We start from the raw sequence: 13,989 nt of genomic DNA, 5'->3' as shown, positions 1-13,989 counted from the left end.
GTTGCGCCGTGACGTGCAACAGCTGGAGCCGCCTCGTAGCGGACGCCTCCGTCCTTCGTCGTTGCTAGCCGGATGATCATGGGGCGAGCCGCTTCCTCGCCGGGTTCTTGGCCCTGAAACGGCTCGACCGTACGGACCCCGACTTCCGGATAGGGGAGCCCATGTTTGCAACGTTTTTTGTCCCAATGCCACAGTCGGTGTTCGCCCACCGCTCCCTCAGCCCCTTTTTCCCCAACGCCGATGCGTGCCATCTTGACGGCACGGAGCCGCTCACTGCACGCCGCGGCCTCCTTCTTGTTCGCCTCTCCCAGGGCAAAGCTGCTGGCTATCAGTATGGCAAGTCCGTTGTTCGTTTGGCTGTGTGCAATCTGCTCGCCGGTGTGTGTGAAGTGCTTCCCCTGCTATGTGGACATTTGAACTTCACCAAAAGCGGCTACGCCATCATAACTAGTGCAGACTGCTCCTCGAGCGCAAAGCAACAGTCTTTGCAACCGGGCTACTCGACCTTCTTTAAAGTGCTAATCATCGGCTCGATGAAATTCGGCCCGCCCAGCCTCTATACGTTCTCATCCAGCGAGTCAAGGTGGAGTAAGCCTATAAAATTAACTTTTGACACTGCTAGGGGGGATCCGTGATTGTAAGCATCCCGACGCCATTGTGTCTCGCGGTAAGGTGCATTGGAGCGTCCGGAACTGGTACCCTGACTACTCTCTTGACATGGACACGGAGACGTTTCACATCTCTCAGACAATGATCATGGACAGGACAACTTACTCGGAAACCTATGAGGACCCACAACTTGCGGTCACCGCTAAAGGGACGCCCTTGGTGTTACTTCTGTCAAGACCAGGCCTCCAGCTAAAGGTCTGCACGCGCCAAGATGGAAGAAAGAGCGAGAATGGTGCTATTGCCAAGGCCACATGGCTCACCACGCACATTATCGAGTTGAAACCACCTAGTCTGATTAAAAGAAGGCCAGAGAAAATATACCTGAGATTGTTAGGAGAGAAGAGTGGCACGATGCTACTCAAGGATAGCCAGAGGCAGATTTACATCGCTGATCTTGAGACGGGAGTGATGGAGCAATTTGAGCTGCCCGATGGTTTTGATGGGCTTAACCGTCTGAAGGTCGTGTTGTTGGAGATGGACTGGCAGGCACTATTCGTTTCCCGTCTTGGCAAGTGGTAGATGCATGCATGTAAGTAACACATGTTACTTGTTTTGCCTAATGTGATCATCATCTTTAAGTAACACATGTTACTTGTCATATCTCAGCGATGGGTGGATTGTGATCATCATCTTTAAGTAGCATATGTTACTTGTTTTGCCTAATGTGAACTTCAATTTCTGGTGCTTAGCTAGGTCTGTCTTAACTCTTAAGGGGAGAAGCTTTGATAAGATATTTGCAAAGTTTACATTTAGTTTCGATTTCGAATAAACGTGTGGACGAATCAGGCAATTGTGCATATATGTTACACGGAGGAATAAAAATGTTGAGCAAATTCTCACGTGAAAGCAAGGATTTGTGTGAAGCTAAACAAGATAGACTTGACGGTTGATTGTTTTAATTTCATGCCAAGGGCGTGAGGGAAGTTAAACATCTCAAGTTAATTTTCAGAATTTCACAATGCTACCGTGTGACGGCGCTAACTAACCCCGTGTCACTACTGCGTTCTCATCTTGTGACCCAGAGGGAACAATACTTGATCAGATGGTGCGGGGCGGCATGGCGAGATATGGCGGTGCTTTGGATGTTTCGATCCATGTAATTCTCCAATAAATAGAAATATAATTAAGCTTCATATGTTGAACTAACTTTTATTAAGTGGCGCCATTCCTCATCGAGACCATAAGGCAACACTGTAAACTGCTGGAGAATGTATTTTCACAAGAGAAACCAGTGTTTAAAAATACCTGATTTTTAATGAATAAGTGAAAAAATCAACTTTTTAACGAAATGCTGAAATATTAATATGTTATATGAAATTGATTTCAAAGATAATTGATATATGTAAAATAAAAATAGTTCAAATATATCAATGATTGATCATGTTTTGAAGGCCTTGTTACCACAAATTCAAATATATAAAAAGTTTCAGAAACAAACATTTGGTTCAAAAAATATCAACATTCAAAATATAAGGATGAAATAAAATGAATGTCATCATCTGGGGAGAAACACTGCATGCATGCTCCGGTCACCCATGGTCAGGACGTACTCTCTCTCTCTCTCTCTCTCTCTCTCTCTCTCTCTTCTGCCAAAAGGCTGACATGGTTAGGATGTATTCTCAAGTATTGTTATTGAAAAGAATTCTCATGTTTATACCTAAATAGCTGCACCAATCTTGATGAATTTAATGGATGGATTGTCCATCGGTAGGTACCATCTCCAGTAATATACTTACTAGATCGGCAACGCGCCTTGGCGCGAGGGTGCCGGTCCTAACGATATGGTGAAGCAAGTAATTCTCGAGTTAGTAGAAATCCTGGTTTAGCCGGTCCTAACGATATGGTGAAGCAAGTAATTCTCGAGTTAGTAGAAATCCTGGTTTAGCGTACGTATTGAAATAGGACAATAGAATAACGAAGAAGAAGAAGAAGAGGAAGAAGAAGAAGAGGAAAAAGAAAAAGAAGAAACATTCATTTCTAATAGAAGACATCATCGAGTTCAACATCGTCGTGAGATTGTTCAGTACATTCATGAGACCATGAAAGGTAACCACTTCCATCCAGTTCAGTACCAAGAGGGCGAACATGAGAGAGCAATGTCCTAATCTAAAACAAAGTTTGCAGCACATCCATGCATAAGCAAGGCAACTGCCCAATATAGATTAAAGTTATGCCAAAAACAACTTCGCTACAAAGGTAACATCTAAAAAAGCAGGTTACTAAACACTTACTAATGATTCAATACTAAACATCAAGGTTCATCACACGACATTGGATAACTTCACACCAAATCATACTTGTTGCAAAAAATATACAAATATACTCAGAACAACCTTCCAGGAGCGTTAGTGCATTTCATAAAACAATGATGTAAAGGGGGACATCCACGATACAACATATTTGTTGGCCCTCAAATTTCACTTCTATCTTCATCTATATTGGAATTCCAAAGAGCGGTCTTAGGGACTCGTTCCCTGTCCAGCACCATGCTCCAGCGCTCAGGTCCAAACCATAAAGCAGGTTACAGTGATACATAGTCTAGATGGTGTTGAGCAGAAAAAAACCACGATATATTACACAAGAAAGAACATGCCATTCTTGTACATAAGTGAACCCCTAACAAAGCAATGCCCTAGATTACTTAGGTATCATCTTCACACCCCCCATGAGACTCCAGGTTGTAGCCTTAAACATAAATGTAGACAAACCCTGACAAAGAAAGTAACATTTGTGTACCTCTTTCAAATTGGGAGAATCCTGACAGAGAGGCATGAGACCACTGAGAATCCTGACAGAGAGGCATGAGACCATAAATAGTAGTATTGGTAGAAGGAAAATCATATGATATCTAAATGGGAAAAATTAATTGTGTATATATGAAATGCTATAAATTCATAATGGTCAGGACAAAAGAGGACCAGCGAGCATAGAAACACGCATCATGTCATTAACATTCAAATGAGAAAAAAAACAGCATGATTTTATCTTGAACACCAAACAATATACACAATGTAAAAGGGCACGATACCAACTCCGTTATAGCTGAACTTATCTAATTAGTAGTAAGAAATTGGATAATGCACGTGCATGATCACATCTCATCATTCTATATAAGTAGATGGATCAGTTCATAAGCATGAGCGAAAGCTCATTAGTATTCTTACTTATACTCATATGGCGTGCTATTTTTATACTCATAACGCACATTCTTTTTTGGCTTTATCTGTTCACAAGCAGACAAAACATTTCTAGCTGCTTATGCTTATGCTTATCAGTTCTGCCTTCCCATTAACCTCTGGAAGTTTTCAATTATTATACCTTAATATCAGCAGAATGTATTAAACTAAACCAAATAGTACCTACGGTCCATGATGCATATCATCCAGTGAACCTGCCTAAGCATATAAATTAGTGAAATATTCCGGTGGTCATGTGAGCACACAATAGAAATAAACAATATCGTGGATTATATTTGCATGAGGTATGTCACTGCACACTACGTGTGAACCAATTACCTAGCCAACTTTTGAAAGCATGTATACAGTAAAAGAAATGGCGATATGCAGAATAATAATGGAAGTATGTTCATAAATCAGTTAACCTTTAACAATATCATCATCTAATTATGCTACAACTATAAAATGTTCATCATTACAAGAAACAACAATTTTTTTTATTGATTAGCACTGAACGGAGAGACCAAATTATGATGTAAGATCTTTTCCAAGATGAACATGTAAGGTTGAAATCTAATAAGCCGATGCAGAAGGAAATACCAAAGTAGAACTGGGTAATGGAAAGTATTCTGGCATAGCAAATAATGCAGGCACAACAAAAACTGGGTCGCCGGTTTCTTAGTTACCTTCAAGAGACGCCATATATCGGATAATTGATTCGGAGCGGCCTACATCAGAGCAGTTGGGCATCCACTCTTTAACTGCCCTGTAATATGACAAAATATATTGCCATCTGGTCAGAGCTAATGTTTAATCTAGTTTTAATATTGTGTTGACACTCTTAATTGCGCTCATCACAAAAAAAACGTATTTTGACATTACCTTCCAGGACATAGAATTCTTAGGTAGCCGATAACTATGATACAGCAAATGAAAAGGAGCGTTTGAAACCAGTTTCTTGTTATTCAAAAGTTACATATTCTAGAAAACTTGCACATCCAGCTTATCTATCAAGTATACAGCTGGATCCACATAATAATAATATGGGACAACTTGGGTGCATGAGTTCTTTCATATGTGTGCAACATCACGTGATCTATGAGTCTGCCATACTTATATCCTACTGATAGAAGACAACTTAACTAATGAAGATGTTGCTAACCAGCACATTCTGAATGCTAAGCTCCTCACCAAAACATTTCAGTAAATTACTATGGGCTTCCATAAAGATATCACTTAACAATGACATACATTAAAGCATTAAGCCGCTACATATTACACCATTAAAGAATTTCTTTCGGCACCTTATTTGCAACTGGTCCTTGAGCAAGATATGACTTTTCATCTCGTACATGGTGGAAGCCATATACAACTTGACCATCCATCCCTATCCAAAATAAATTGCACTCCTTAGCAATGAATCAAGGATCTAACAAATTTAAACCGAGCATTTGTTTCTATCATTTTTTCACCTAGAGAAGTGATGCATTGCTACATAAGAATGAAAAGCACAATCTGCGAGGAACTCGCAAAGCCAATAAGTACATACATCATTTTAGAAGGGCACGAACATAATTTTTCTCCATTAGGACTTTTGCAATTTATTAGGAAGAATTTGTTTAAGGAGATCCATTTGGCAAGCACAGGTTGATCATGATGCAACAGAGAACATTCACCATGTAAAATCAAGATTACCTGAGACTGTGTTGTGGACCAGCCAAACCATTCAGTGTCGCTGCAAAAGAAAGGTAAGGATCCAACAGAGCAGTTCCAGCCTGTGATAAAATAAATACCATTAGTGCTAGATAAAAAGGTTAGTGCGTGTAGGGGGTATAAACAGGAAACAATTAAACAACCAATGCACACTGAGCTAGTAGGATCAAGCAACGACACAAATAATTGAAGGCCAACCAGTCTCTCTAAATTAGCAGACCACAAAGTTGCTCCACCTCAAAAAGGATACAACTTGCACAACTACAAATTAGGCGTCTAAATTATGCTATTTTCCATTACAACAATGATGTGTCGCACGGGCACCAGTACCTTCACTGCCCAGGCAACATCATAATTATATTGGTAAACATTTGTTATCATATTTTATCTCTAGTTCTTGCTCCCATAAGTTGTGGGGCGGGAGGCTCGCCTTATTACGTTGCTAGGGCAGGCAGCAGTTGCAGGCTTGCAGGAGGATGTCGGAGACATGATCCTCCCATCGCAGTCACTTATGGGAGACGGAACGTGCCATCCAGGTCTCCTCTTCCTCCCCCATATCTATGTTGGTGTTGCTTGGGCAAGTAGTGATCTAAACACTCTTATATTTCTGTACAGAGGGAGTACATGGTTATAGTTTCAGTTTTCTACATGGAACAACAAGGGGTGGTTCTATGACATGTTTTTTTGCTTGCTGTTTATAATGTCCAGTTTAGTTTGTAAATCCTAATAATTTCTCAAGTAGTGCAAATCGGTGTCGAACCATCAAATTAAACTGATGTTTTGTCAGTCAGAAACAACTTACTATTTGTAATGTTGTTATGATTTTTCTTTTAGTAAAACACTGCAAGGAGATTCGTATTCAGTCTAGCTGCTTGCCCCCCTGCTTGAAGTGCATAAAGATGACCACGAGCACATTAAAGAAAGAGAGTTACCTAGCCCACCACCAGAGGCACAGGAGCATCCAAAGGTCCGCTCCATCAGAAAGCAGTGGCAGGCAGGGAAAGCCGACGCCGACGAGGAGCCCACCCAGCCTGCCTGCGTGAGGAAGAAACCAAGCGCATGCATGAGAGGGAAGGTAAGTGAGAGGGGGAAGAGCAAACTGAAGCAAATATGGGTACCAACCTTGACCTTGAGGAGGAACATCGCTGGCAGTTGGAGCGGATCAGAGCAGCGGCCTCCATAGCAAGCAAAAGCATGCGTCACTCGATTTGGAAGCAGTCGAGCAGGAGCAGATGTGGATTCGTCTCCCGGCGCGCGAGCATCTCTTGACGGATGCACGACGACGACGAAGCCGAGGATGGATCGACCTCCTCACTCCTCCTACCAAGTCTGGAGAAGCAACGACCATGCCGCAGACAGCTCGGCATCCTCACCATCTCCGCGGCCCGCGCTCAGTCAAGAGCATGTTCCTTTTCTTGTCCCAGCCCAGACAATTTGATCTAGGAACCCTGTTTAAAAAAATAAAAATAGGAATTGTACTGCCTTGACAGTTGATGAATAGATCAGAAATTTTCTCGCCAAAAGAAAACAATAATCAAACTGAAGATGGAACGAAACAACACTTGCGCACCAGACTTGTCCAATAACTGGAGACTAAGTTGTTGTAAGAAAGTGAGAAAATATATCTGTCAAAAAACAACCCACAACTTAATAAGCAGTCAAGTATGTCTCTAGAAAGAGGCCATACTGCCACACTTACAGGGCTCTGTTCTTCACAAACATGCAATTGATTATCATATTCTCGTATAACTGTTATACTTTGAGACAACCAGATAGAGCAAACTCGTATAGTTGGTAATAATAAAAATCTAACACAGCAAAATTTCTCTATTTGAATATGTTCTTCCTAAAGATATGTCATCATAAAACAACATATCTGTTATAACCAGTTATACAATAAGTACCCTAAACATAAATAGCATCATTGGATAGTGAACCTTTGAACTATATGGTGAGAGTAGCCATCTCCTCGATTTTTCAAGTTCTGCTATCGTTAGTGCTTGTTCTACTGAGTTTGGGCACATACGTTGACACTCTCCGGAGCTACTCAGCTATTGCAAATAACACCAAGGGAGACACAATCCTGTATGAAGCCTTAGTCATGGTATACTGTAATCTTTTATTTAAGAAAAATGCCCATTATGGGTGATTTCATTAAGAATATTAACAGGTTACATCATATGCCAATGAGTTCAATACATAGAAGGACAGAAGAGAGATGAAGCACAACATGTATTTAGTATAGGTAGCATGCCTGCTAATTTAGCTCCCTACCAATGCACTGGCTTTGCTTTTGTGGAATTGTCTTCTTCTCTAATTACCAAAACTGTTGGTCAGCTGCTATTAAATGGTCAATAATATCGTCCGGCTGGATGAGACATCTCTCACCTATGATGACTCATTTGTGAGATACTCCTGAGAACCTGAGTGAACAGAGCTAGATGCTTTGATCTTGGATGTGGACTCCAAGTATACTGATTAAGAATGCAAATAAGGGAGACATCAGAGAAGCAAGTTGTAAGAAAATCATGCTTATTTGCAAGTTAAGATATATTCAGGTTAAAGCACACATTGGGATATCTTAGGGCGATTTGCGTTTTAAATGTACTTTTAGGCTACCTACATGTTTGGTTCTGCATATAAATGAAGATCTCAGCACAAAAAAATAAATAAAGAATACACTATTTGTCACTATCTAAGCAGGTGACCAAGAATTTCAAAGGAATTAACCATATGACAGTAAATTAAATAGTCACCATCTTAAATAGCATAAGAACAACATACACACCAAGAAGAAACTACACGGCATAACTCAATAGCTATTTAAAAGAAGTATTCCATATAATATATAAAACTTGCTTCTTACTCCTTCTATTACCTAGCAACACACAAAGAGAACTCATTATTTAGCTTAAAATCATTACTATTCCATTTTGTGGAAATTCAAAAAAGAAAAATAATTTTAGCAGAACTAAAAGTTACTTTAAATCATTAGTTACCACTATTAATGATATGAAATTCCCTCATTTGAAATTGAAACACTAACATGCATGTTGTGTGCTGCTCTTTGTTCAAGCATGGGTAAGGAACAAAGTCTTACTTGGATTCTGCAGAAGCTACCTTATATCCTTCCACTTCCTCTCATTTCTTCACTACCAGAAAAATGAGCACGTCAACATTACAGGATAAAGAAAAATATGTACATCAGTGAAGCAAGCTCATGTAAAATTAGGTAGCAAGGCATGTGAACAAAAGATAGATTAACCTGTTTTTCTGCAAGCCTCAAGAAAAGGATTGAACAGAAAAATTTGCTTCTTGGATCAGAACATACACACAATCGGTGATCAATGGATTCCAAACTGGTAAAATAGAAAACGATATGGAAGTTCTTAATTCAGTGAATTTTTGTATTTTTACATTTTAATACTTGACAATTCAGGAGGTAAAAACAATAGCAGGATGTTCCTTGAAACAATAAGAATAAACATGACTTGATTTGAAGATGAATCTCGTTTTCTACACAACTTATGGGCACTGGTGGAAAAAGGGCCTTTGGTCGCGGTTCGCAACTGCCATTAGTCGCGGTTGCGCAACCGCGACCGAACGGGCGCGACTAAAGGCTCCACCCTTTAGTCGCGGTTGCTTAAGAACCGCGACTAAAGGCCCGTCCACGTGGGCGCCAGGTGGCCGTCGGGGCGGAGGACCTTTAGTCGCGGTTCTTCTGGCCAACCGCGACTAAAGGCTGCCGCAGGTTTAGGGTTTTAGCCCCCCCCCCCCTAAACCTGTTTTCTGTTTAATTTGTATTGTTTTATTTCTTTTGTGCTTTATTTTAATTTTGAAGGAGTTTCACATATTCTACGGTACTACATACATGCATATGAATGTACAATTTCAAACAAATTTGAAATTAGAACCAAAAAGAACTCAAGAGGAATATACAATATATATTCAATATCATCGGATGACCATATACAATTTTGAACAAGTTTCCATACATAATTTAATGCATATAAAGTTCTACGTCCTCGTAATGGTGTTCTCCTTTAGGATGGAGGACTTCCCTCCTGAACCATCCAGCTAGTTCCTCTTGAAGTGGTCGGAAGCGAGCTTCTGGAGTAAGCATCATCCGGAGGTTATTCCTCTGAGCATTGGTATCACTCGGAACCCGCTCAGAGGTGTATCTCCGGATCATCTCACAGACATAGTATGCACATAGATTGGTCCCCGCTGGCTGAATATCCTCACCATTCTTAGCCTTTGCCCTTTTGAATTCTAGCTCTTTTTTGAATTCACCGACCTTTGTATCTACGAACCGTCTCCAAACCCTACGAGGCAAAGAAAATTAAATGAACAAGAGAGTTATTAGTTACTTGATATTAGGAAATGAACGAAATAGGCCGATCGATATAGAGCGCAAATGAATGAAAATAATTACTTCTGCAGCATTCTTCTCATGTCGACCCAAAGCTTTGGATCCTTATTCAGAGAGTCGTGGACGAGACATTCTGAGGTGTCAACTTTAATTACTAGCAGAATCCAGTGGAACCTGCGGACACGATACATGCACAGTACGTCATGCATAACTCATCGATTAGCCGGCCACATACCATGCATGGAGTAAACAAAAGAGAATATGCTCAAGACAGAAACACTCACCCAAAATGGTAAGGAAATAGAATATCACTTTTGAGTTCCTGCTTTGTAAGAAACTGCCACAGGTCTGCCTCCATGTCGGCGGGGTGATGCTCCAACACATATCCATTAATGATGTGTGGGTCAATGAACCCAACATCATGGATGTTCCTTACTCTGCATTCCTTAATCTTCATTCTGCATGTATAATAGCGGACACAACAATATAGTTAGGACATATATATAGTGCAGGCAATATGAACGAGATGGGGTAGAAATAAATCACTTATAGAACGTAGCAACTGATGATAGATTTGTCGAGCTCGCGCAGATTGAAAAGCTGGAACAATTCACTCAGATGAATTTGTACATAGTAATGTTTGAAGTGATGCTCATATCTAACTTCCGCATAAATATATTCTTTGGCGTTTTTATTTTTTATGTAACCCTTGTACCATTTCAGCAGACCTTTCATTTGTGGAGGTAGATCCTGTTCCTGCGCAGGCTCGACGAGAGGCCCATTCTTCACATATGTAATTACTACCTCCTTCACTGGCGCCTCATCAAGGCCTAACAGTTCACGAAGAGTAATACCTAAGTTGGCCGCTTGTTCTATGGCACTCGTTACAGTCAATCCATGTGCTGCCGCAGCTGCTATGATATCGGGGTCATCCGGACCGGCGGCTTTCACTATAAGCGGGGCAATCGATTGTTTACTTTGTTCCCCGAGCTGGGCAACTCGTTTCACGCTTTTTTTACTTTCTAATTCCGTTTTCTCGGCCTCCTCCAAGGCTTTGTTCTCCTGGTTCTCCGCCCGCTCTTTCTTCTCCTTCAACATGAGTGCCTGCCTACGAAGTTCACGTGCATAGTCGTCAGGCAGATTCTTCGCGGCTTGGGACGGTGTGCTCAAAAATGACTTAGCCCACTTCTTTTGCTCATCAGAAAATACTGGCTTGGGCTCGGGCTCTCTTTTCTTCTTGCAGTCCGCCTTCCATTTCTCATGATCAGCAGCCGCGGCCGCGGCAGTTTCCTCGGCACTACGTTCCCAAGGCCTTGTGGGGAGAGGCTTCAATGATGGCTCTGGTACCTTTGTGGTCTTAGGTACATAAGGGTCCGTGTTAATAATCCAGGACTGCTTCTGCTTCTTTGCCGGAGGTGGATTGGGGGGCGGCATCTGATCACCCGCCGGACGAGGACTGGGGGGCGGCGTCTGATCACCCGCCGGACGTTGTGGACTGGGGGGCGTCGGCTGACGTGACAGAGGTGTAGGTGAACCGCCACCACCATAGGGGGGTGGACTTGTTGTCCTTGGCGCCTCGCCTGGAAACTTGATAAACTTCTTTTGCCATAGAATGAAATGGCGCTTGACATCTCCAAGTCTTTTCTCCCCTTCAGGTGTAGCAATGTCAATCTCCAGGTCCTCAAACCCTTGGACTATGTCCTCCACCGTGACACGAGCATAGCCATCTTGAATGGGGGTGTTGTGGTGGAGTGCTCCAGGTAAACATGCTAAAGCACTGCCGATGGCTACCTTCACGGACATGTTCCCGATAGGATAATACAGATGACATTCTTTCATCTCCTTTATATCGTCCACGGGGTAGCGAGGAGGCTCCGGTGCAGTAATTTCGACCACCAGAGGCTCCGGTGCAGTAATTTCGACCACCAGAGGCTCCGGTGCAGTAATTTCGATCGTCGGTGCATCTGCACCAGCCGGTGGGGCCTCCGTGGAAGCCACACTGCTTCTCCGCTGCTGGCTTCTGAGATCCGCTGGATGATCTTCATGCTGCGCCCGAGCTGCATCTCGTTCGGCTACTAGTACACTCATGGTTTTCTTCATCACATCCATTTCCGATGCCAACCGCGCCACAACATCTGCTTCCCGATCCATCTTTCTCTTCCGGCTTCTGTAACCGTACGGGTCATCGTTCTGGGGGAACCCTATTTTCCACGGAATGTGCCCCATGCCTCGTACACGTCCTCCGTGTTCAGGATTCCCGAGGGCTTTTGTCAGCGCGTCGTTCTCTCTGTTGAACTTGATCTTCCCCTCTTGAGCATCCCTCATTGCGTCAATAAGGGCTTGGGTGGGTTTAATTATTTTGCCCCGGTAAACACAGTCCCCTGTCTCCGGGTTCAGCGTTCCCCCATGCCTGTACCACCAGCTTTTGGCCCTTGGGTTCCATCCCTCCGTACCTGGACGGATTCCTCGCGCCCTCAGCTCGTTCTCCATCTTCTCCCACCTAGGCTCCCAAAGGCGATACCCTCCTGGCCCCATAATATGATTGTACTCCTTCTTAGCCGCATTTTCCTTATTTTTTTTCGATATTTGAATGAACTGCTCCGATTTCTTTTGCTTCACAAATTCTGGCCAATCATGTTTCAGTTTCTCATATTGTCCTTTGAAATCCGGAGTCTTGTTCTGCTTGACAAAGTCATGGGCTAGATTTTGCTTGAATTTCCGGAATGCGTCGGCCATCTTATGAAGAGCGAACTGTTTGACTAGCCTCCTCCTCTCCTTGTTTTCCTCAATCTTGTTACCCTCCTCATCGAATTTGTTGTATTCCGGAGGTAGAACGAAATGTTCCATAAGCTTTTTGAAGCAATCTTTTTTTGTTCTCTTATCGACAAAAGTGAAACCAGCAATTCGTGCCTTCTTTGGCTTATTCCACTCCTGGACGGTGATCGAGACGTTGTCTCTAACAATGGCTCCGCATTGGTTGACAAACTTGGTGGCGTTCTTGCGGGGCTCCAGCGGCCTGCCGGTTGCACTGTCGACAACCTCGATGGTGCATGTTTCTCCTTGTTTCATCGTCTTGGTTGCGCCACGCTTTGACGACGTACTCGATTGTTTCGACGATCCGGCCGAGGGCTAAAATAAGAAAGAGAGTCGCGCGCGTTAGTCCACACATATTTATTCAAATCAGTTAGTTTGTATCACCAGAGGCTCAATGTATATATATATACCTCGGCGCCGGAGGTGGTTGCTACTTCCATTTGAAGATTGTCGTTTATCGACGTTTGTTCGGCATCATCTTGCTGACGGCGCCCTTCATCTTCACCGTCAAGGTTCAGATAAGAAGCGATATCATCTTCTTCTTGTCCGGTCGGCACATATAGAATATCGCCGTTTATGATGCCGAACATATGTGCTTCACCGTCCGGATCATAGTTGTCCATAATCGGGTCAGCTCTATCGTCCGCCATTATGTCAGTCCTGAAAACATGTAGTAAAAACAAATTAATTAAGTGAAGAAGGGGGGCGGTGGCGGTGGCGGTGGCGAAAGGGCGGTGGCAAAAGGAGGGGGCGAGGAAGGGGTGGGAGAGGATGTCGCAGTAGAGCGCGAGACGGGGCGGCAGACGACGGCGTCACGGAGAGGGAGGCGAGGACAACACACATTTATAACCCTCGACGTCCCCTCTCGATCCCTAAAAAAAAACACCGCGCGCATCGCCGCCCCCCTCGCCGCCCCCTCTCCGTATATACGTTTTTTTTGTTAATTATCAAATTTTACGATTTTTTTTGTTAATTATCAAGTTTTAAGTTATTTTACCGTTTTTGTTAAACTAATTAACAAGTTAAAATTAAAAAGAACAAAAATCTCTCTCTCTCTCTCTCTCTCTCTCTCTCTCTCGATCATCGCTCTCTGTAGAGCAGCGTTGAGGGCGGCAAGGCCGGCGGCCCGAGGTGGATTGGGGGGCGGCGTTGAGGGCGGCGAGGCCGGCCGGCGGCGTTGAGGGCAGCGAGGCCGGCCGGCGGCGTTGAGGGCGGGCGAGAGGCGGCGCGGTGGGCGAGGGAGGC

The 13,989-nt window shown here is 43.1% G+C and overlaps 1 protein-coding gene and 1 long non-coding RNA gene across 4 annotated transcripts; both read right to left on the bottom strand.

The window, feature by feature from the left end:
* Positions 1-3,008: 3,008 nt before the first annotated feature.
* Positions 3,009-6,887, bottom strand: LOC123134889 (uncharacterized). Of its 3 annotated transcripts, none has more exons than XM_044554039.1 (6): positions 6,491-6,887; positions 5,541-5,620; positions 5,150-5,232; positions 4,532-4,611; positions 3,406-3,457; positions 3,009-3,143 (listed from the first exon to the last, which is right to left on the bottom strand). In XM_044554039.1, exons 1-5 carry the CDS (start codon positions 6,699-6,701, stop codon positions 3,411-3,413), a joined length of 501 nt encoding a protein of 166 aa, XP_044409974.1. In that variant the 5' UTR covers positions 6,702-6,887; the 3' UTR covers positions 3,009-3,143; positions 3,406-3,410. The 3 variants fall into 3 exon arrangements, with proteins under 3 accessions (XP_044409974.1, XP_044409975.1, XP_044409973.1); XM_044554040.1 differs by having other exon boundaries at positions 3,009-3,457; positions 6,491-6,593; positions 6,681-6,887; XM_044554038.1 differs by having other exon boundaries at positions 3,009-3,457.
* A 971-nt stretch (positions 6,888-7,858) lies between these two features.
* LOC123134888 (uncharacterized) lies at positions 7,859-9,074 on the bottom strand. Its single transcript, XR_006465761.1, has 3 exons — positions 8,824-9,074; positions 8,659-8,705; positions 7,859-8,032 (listed from the first exon to the last, which is right to left on the bottom strand). It is a non-coding gene; the product is annotated as an uncharacterized lncRNA (long non-coding RNA).
* Positions 9,075-13,989: the final 4,915 nt, after the last annotated feature.

Source organism: Triticum aestivum, chromosome 6B, assembly GCF_018294505.1.
Source record: "Triticum aestivum cultivar Chinese Spring chromosome 6B, IWGSC CS RefSeq v2.1, whole genome shotgun sequence".
NCBI lineage: Eukaryota > Viridiplantae > Streptophyta > Magnoliopsida > Poales > Poaceae > Triticum > Triticum aestivum.
The sequence above is the reverse complement of the archived record's forward strand: the minus strand, read 5'-3'. Positions and strand labels throughout refer to the sequence as shown.

Excerpts from the sequence above, each read along its gene's own strand:
- LOC123134889 (XM_044554038.1), bottom strand. The coding sequence starts at position 6,701 with ATGTTCCTCCTCAAGGTCAAGGTTGGTACCCATATTTGCTTCAGTTTG. Across the intron at positions 5,621-6,490 it reads TGCCTCTGGTGGTGGGCTAG|GCTGGAACTGCTCTGTTGGA; the intron begins GTAACTCTCTTT and ends ATTTTATCACAG. Across the intron at positions 5,233-5,540 it reads GGTCCACAACACAGTCTCAG|GGATGGATGGTCAAGTTGTA; the intron begins GTAATCTTGATT and ends TATTTTGGATAG.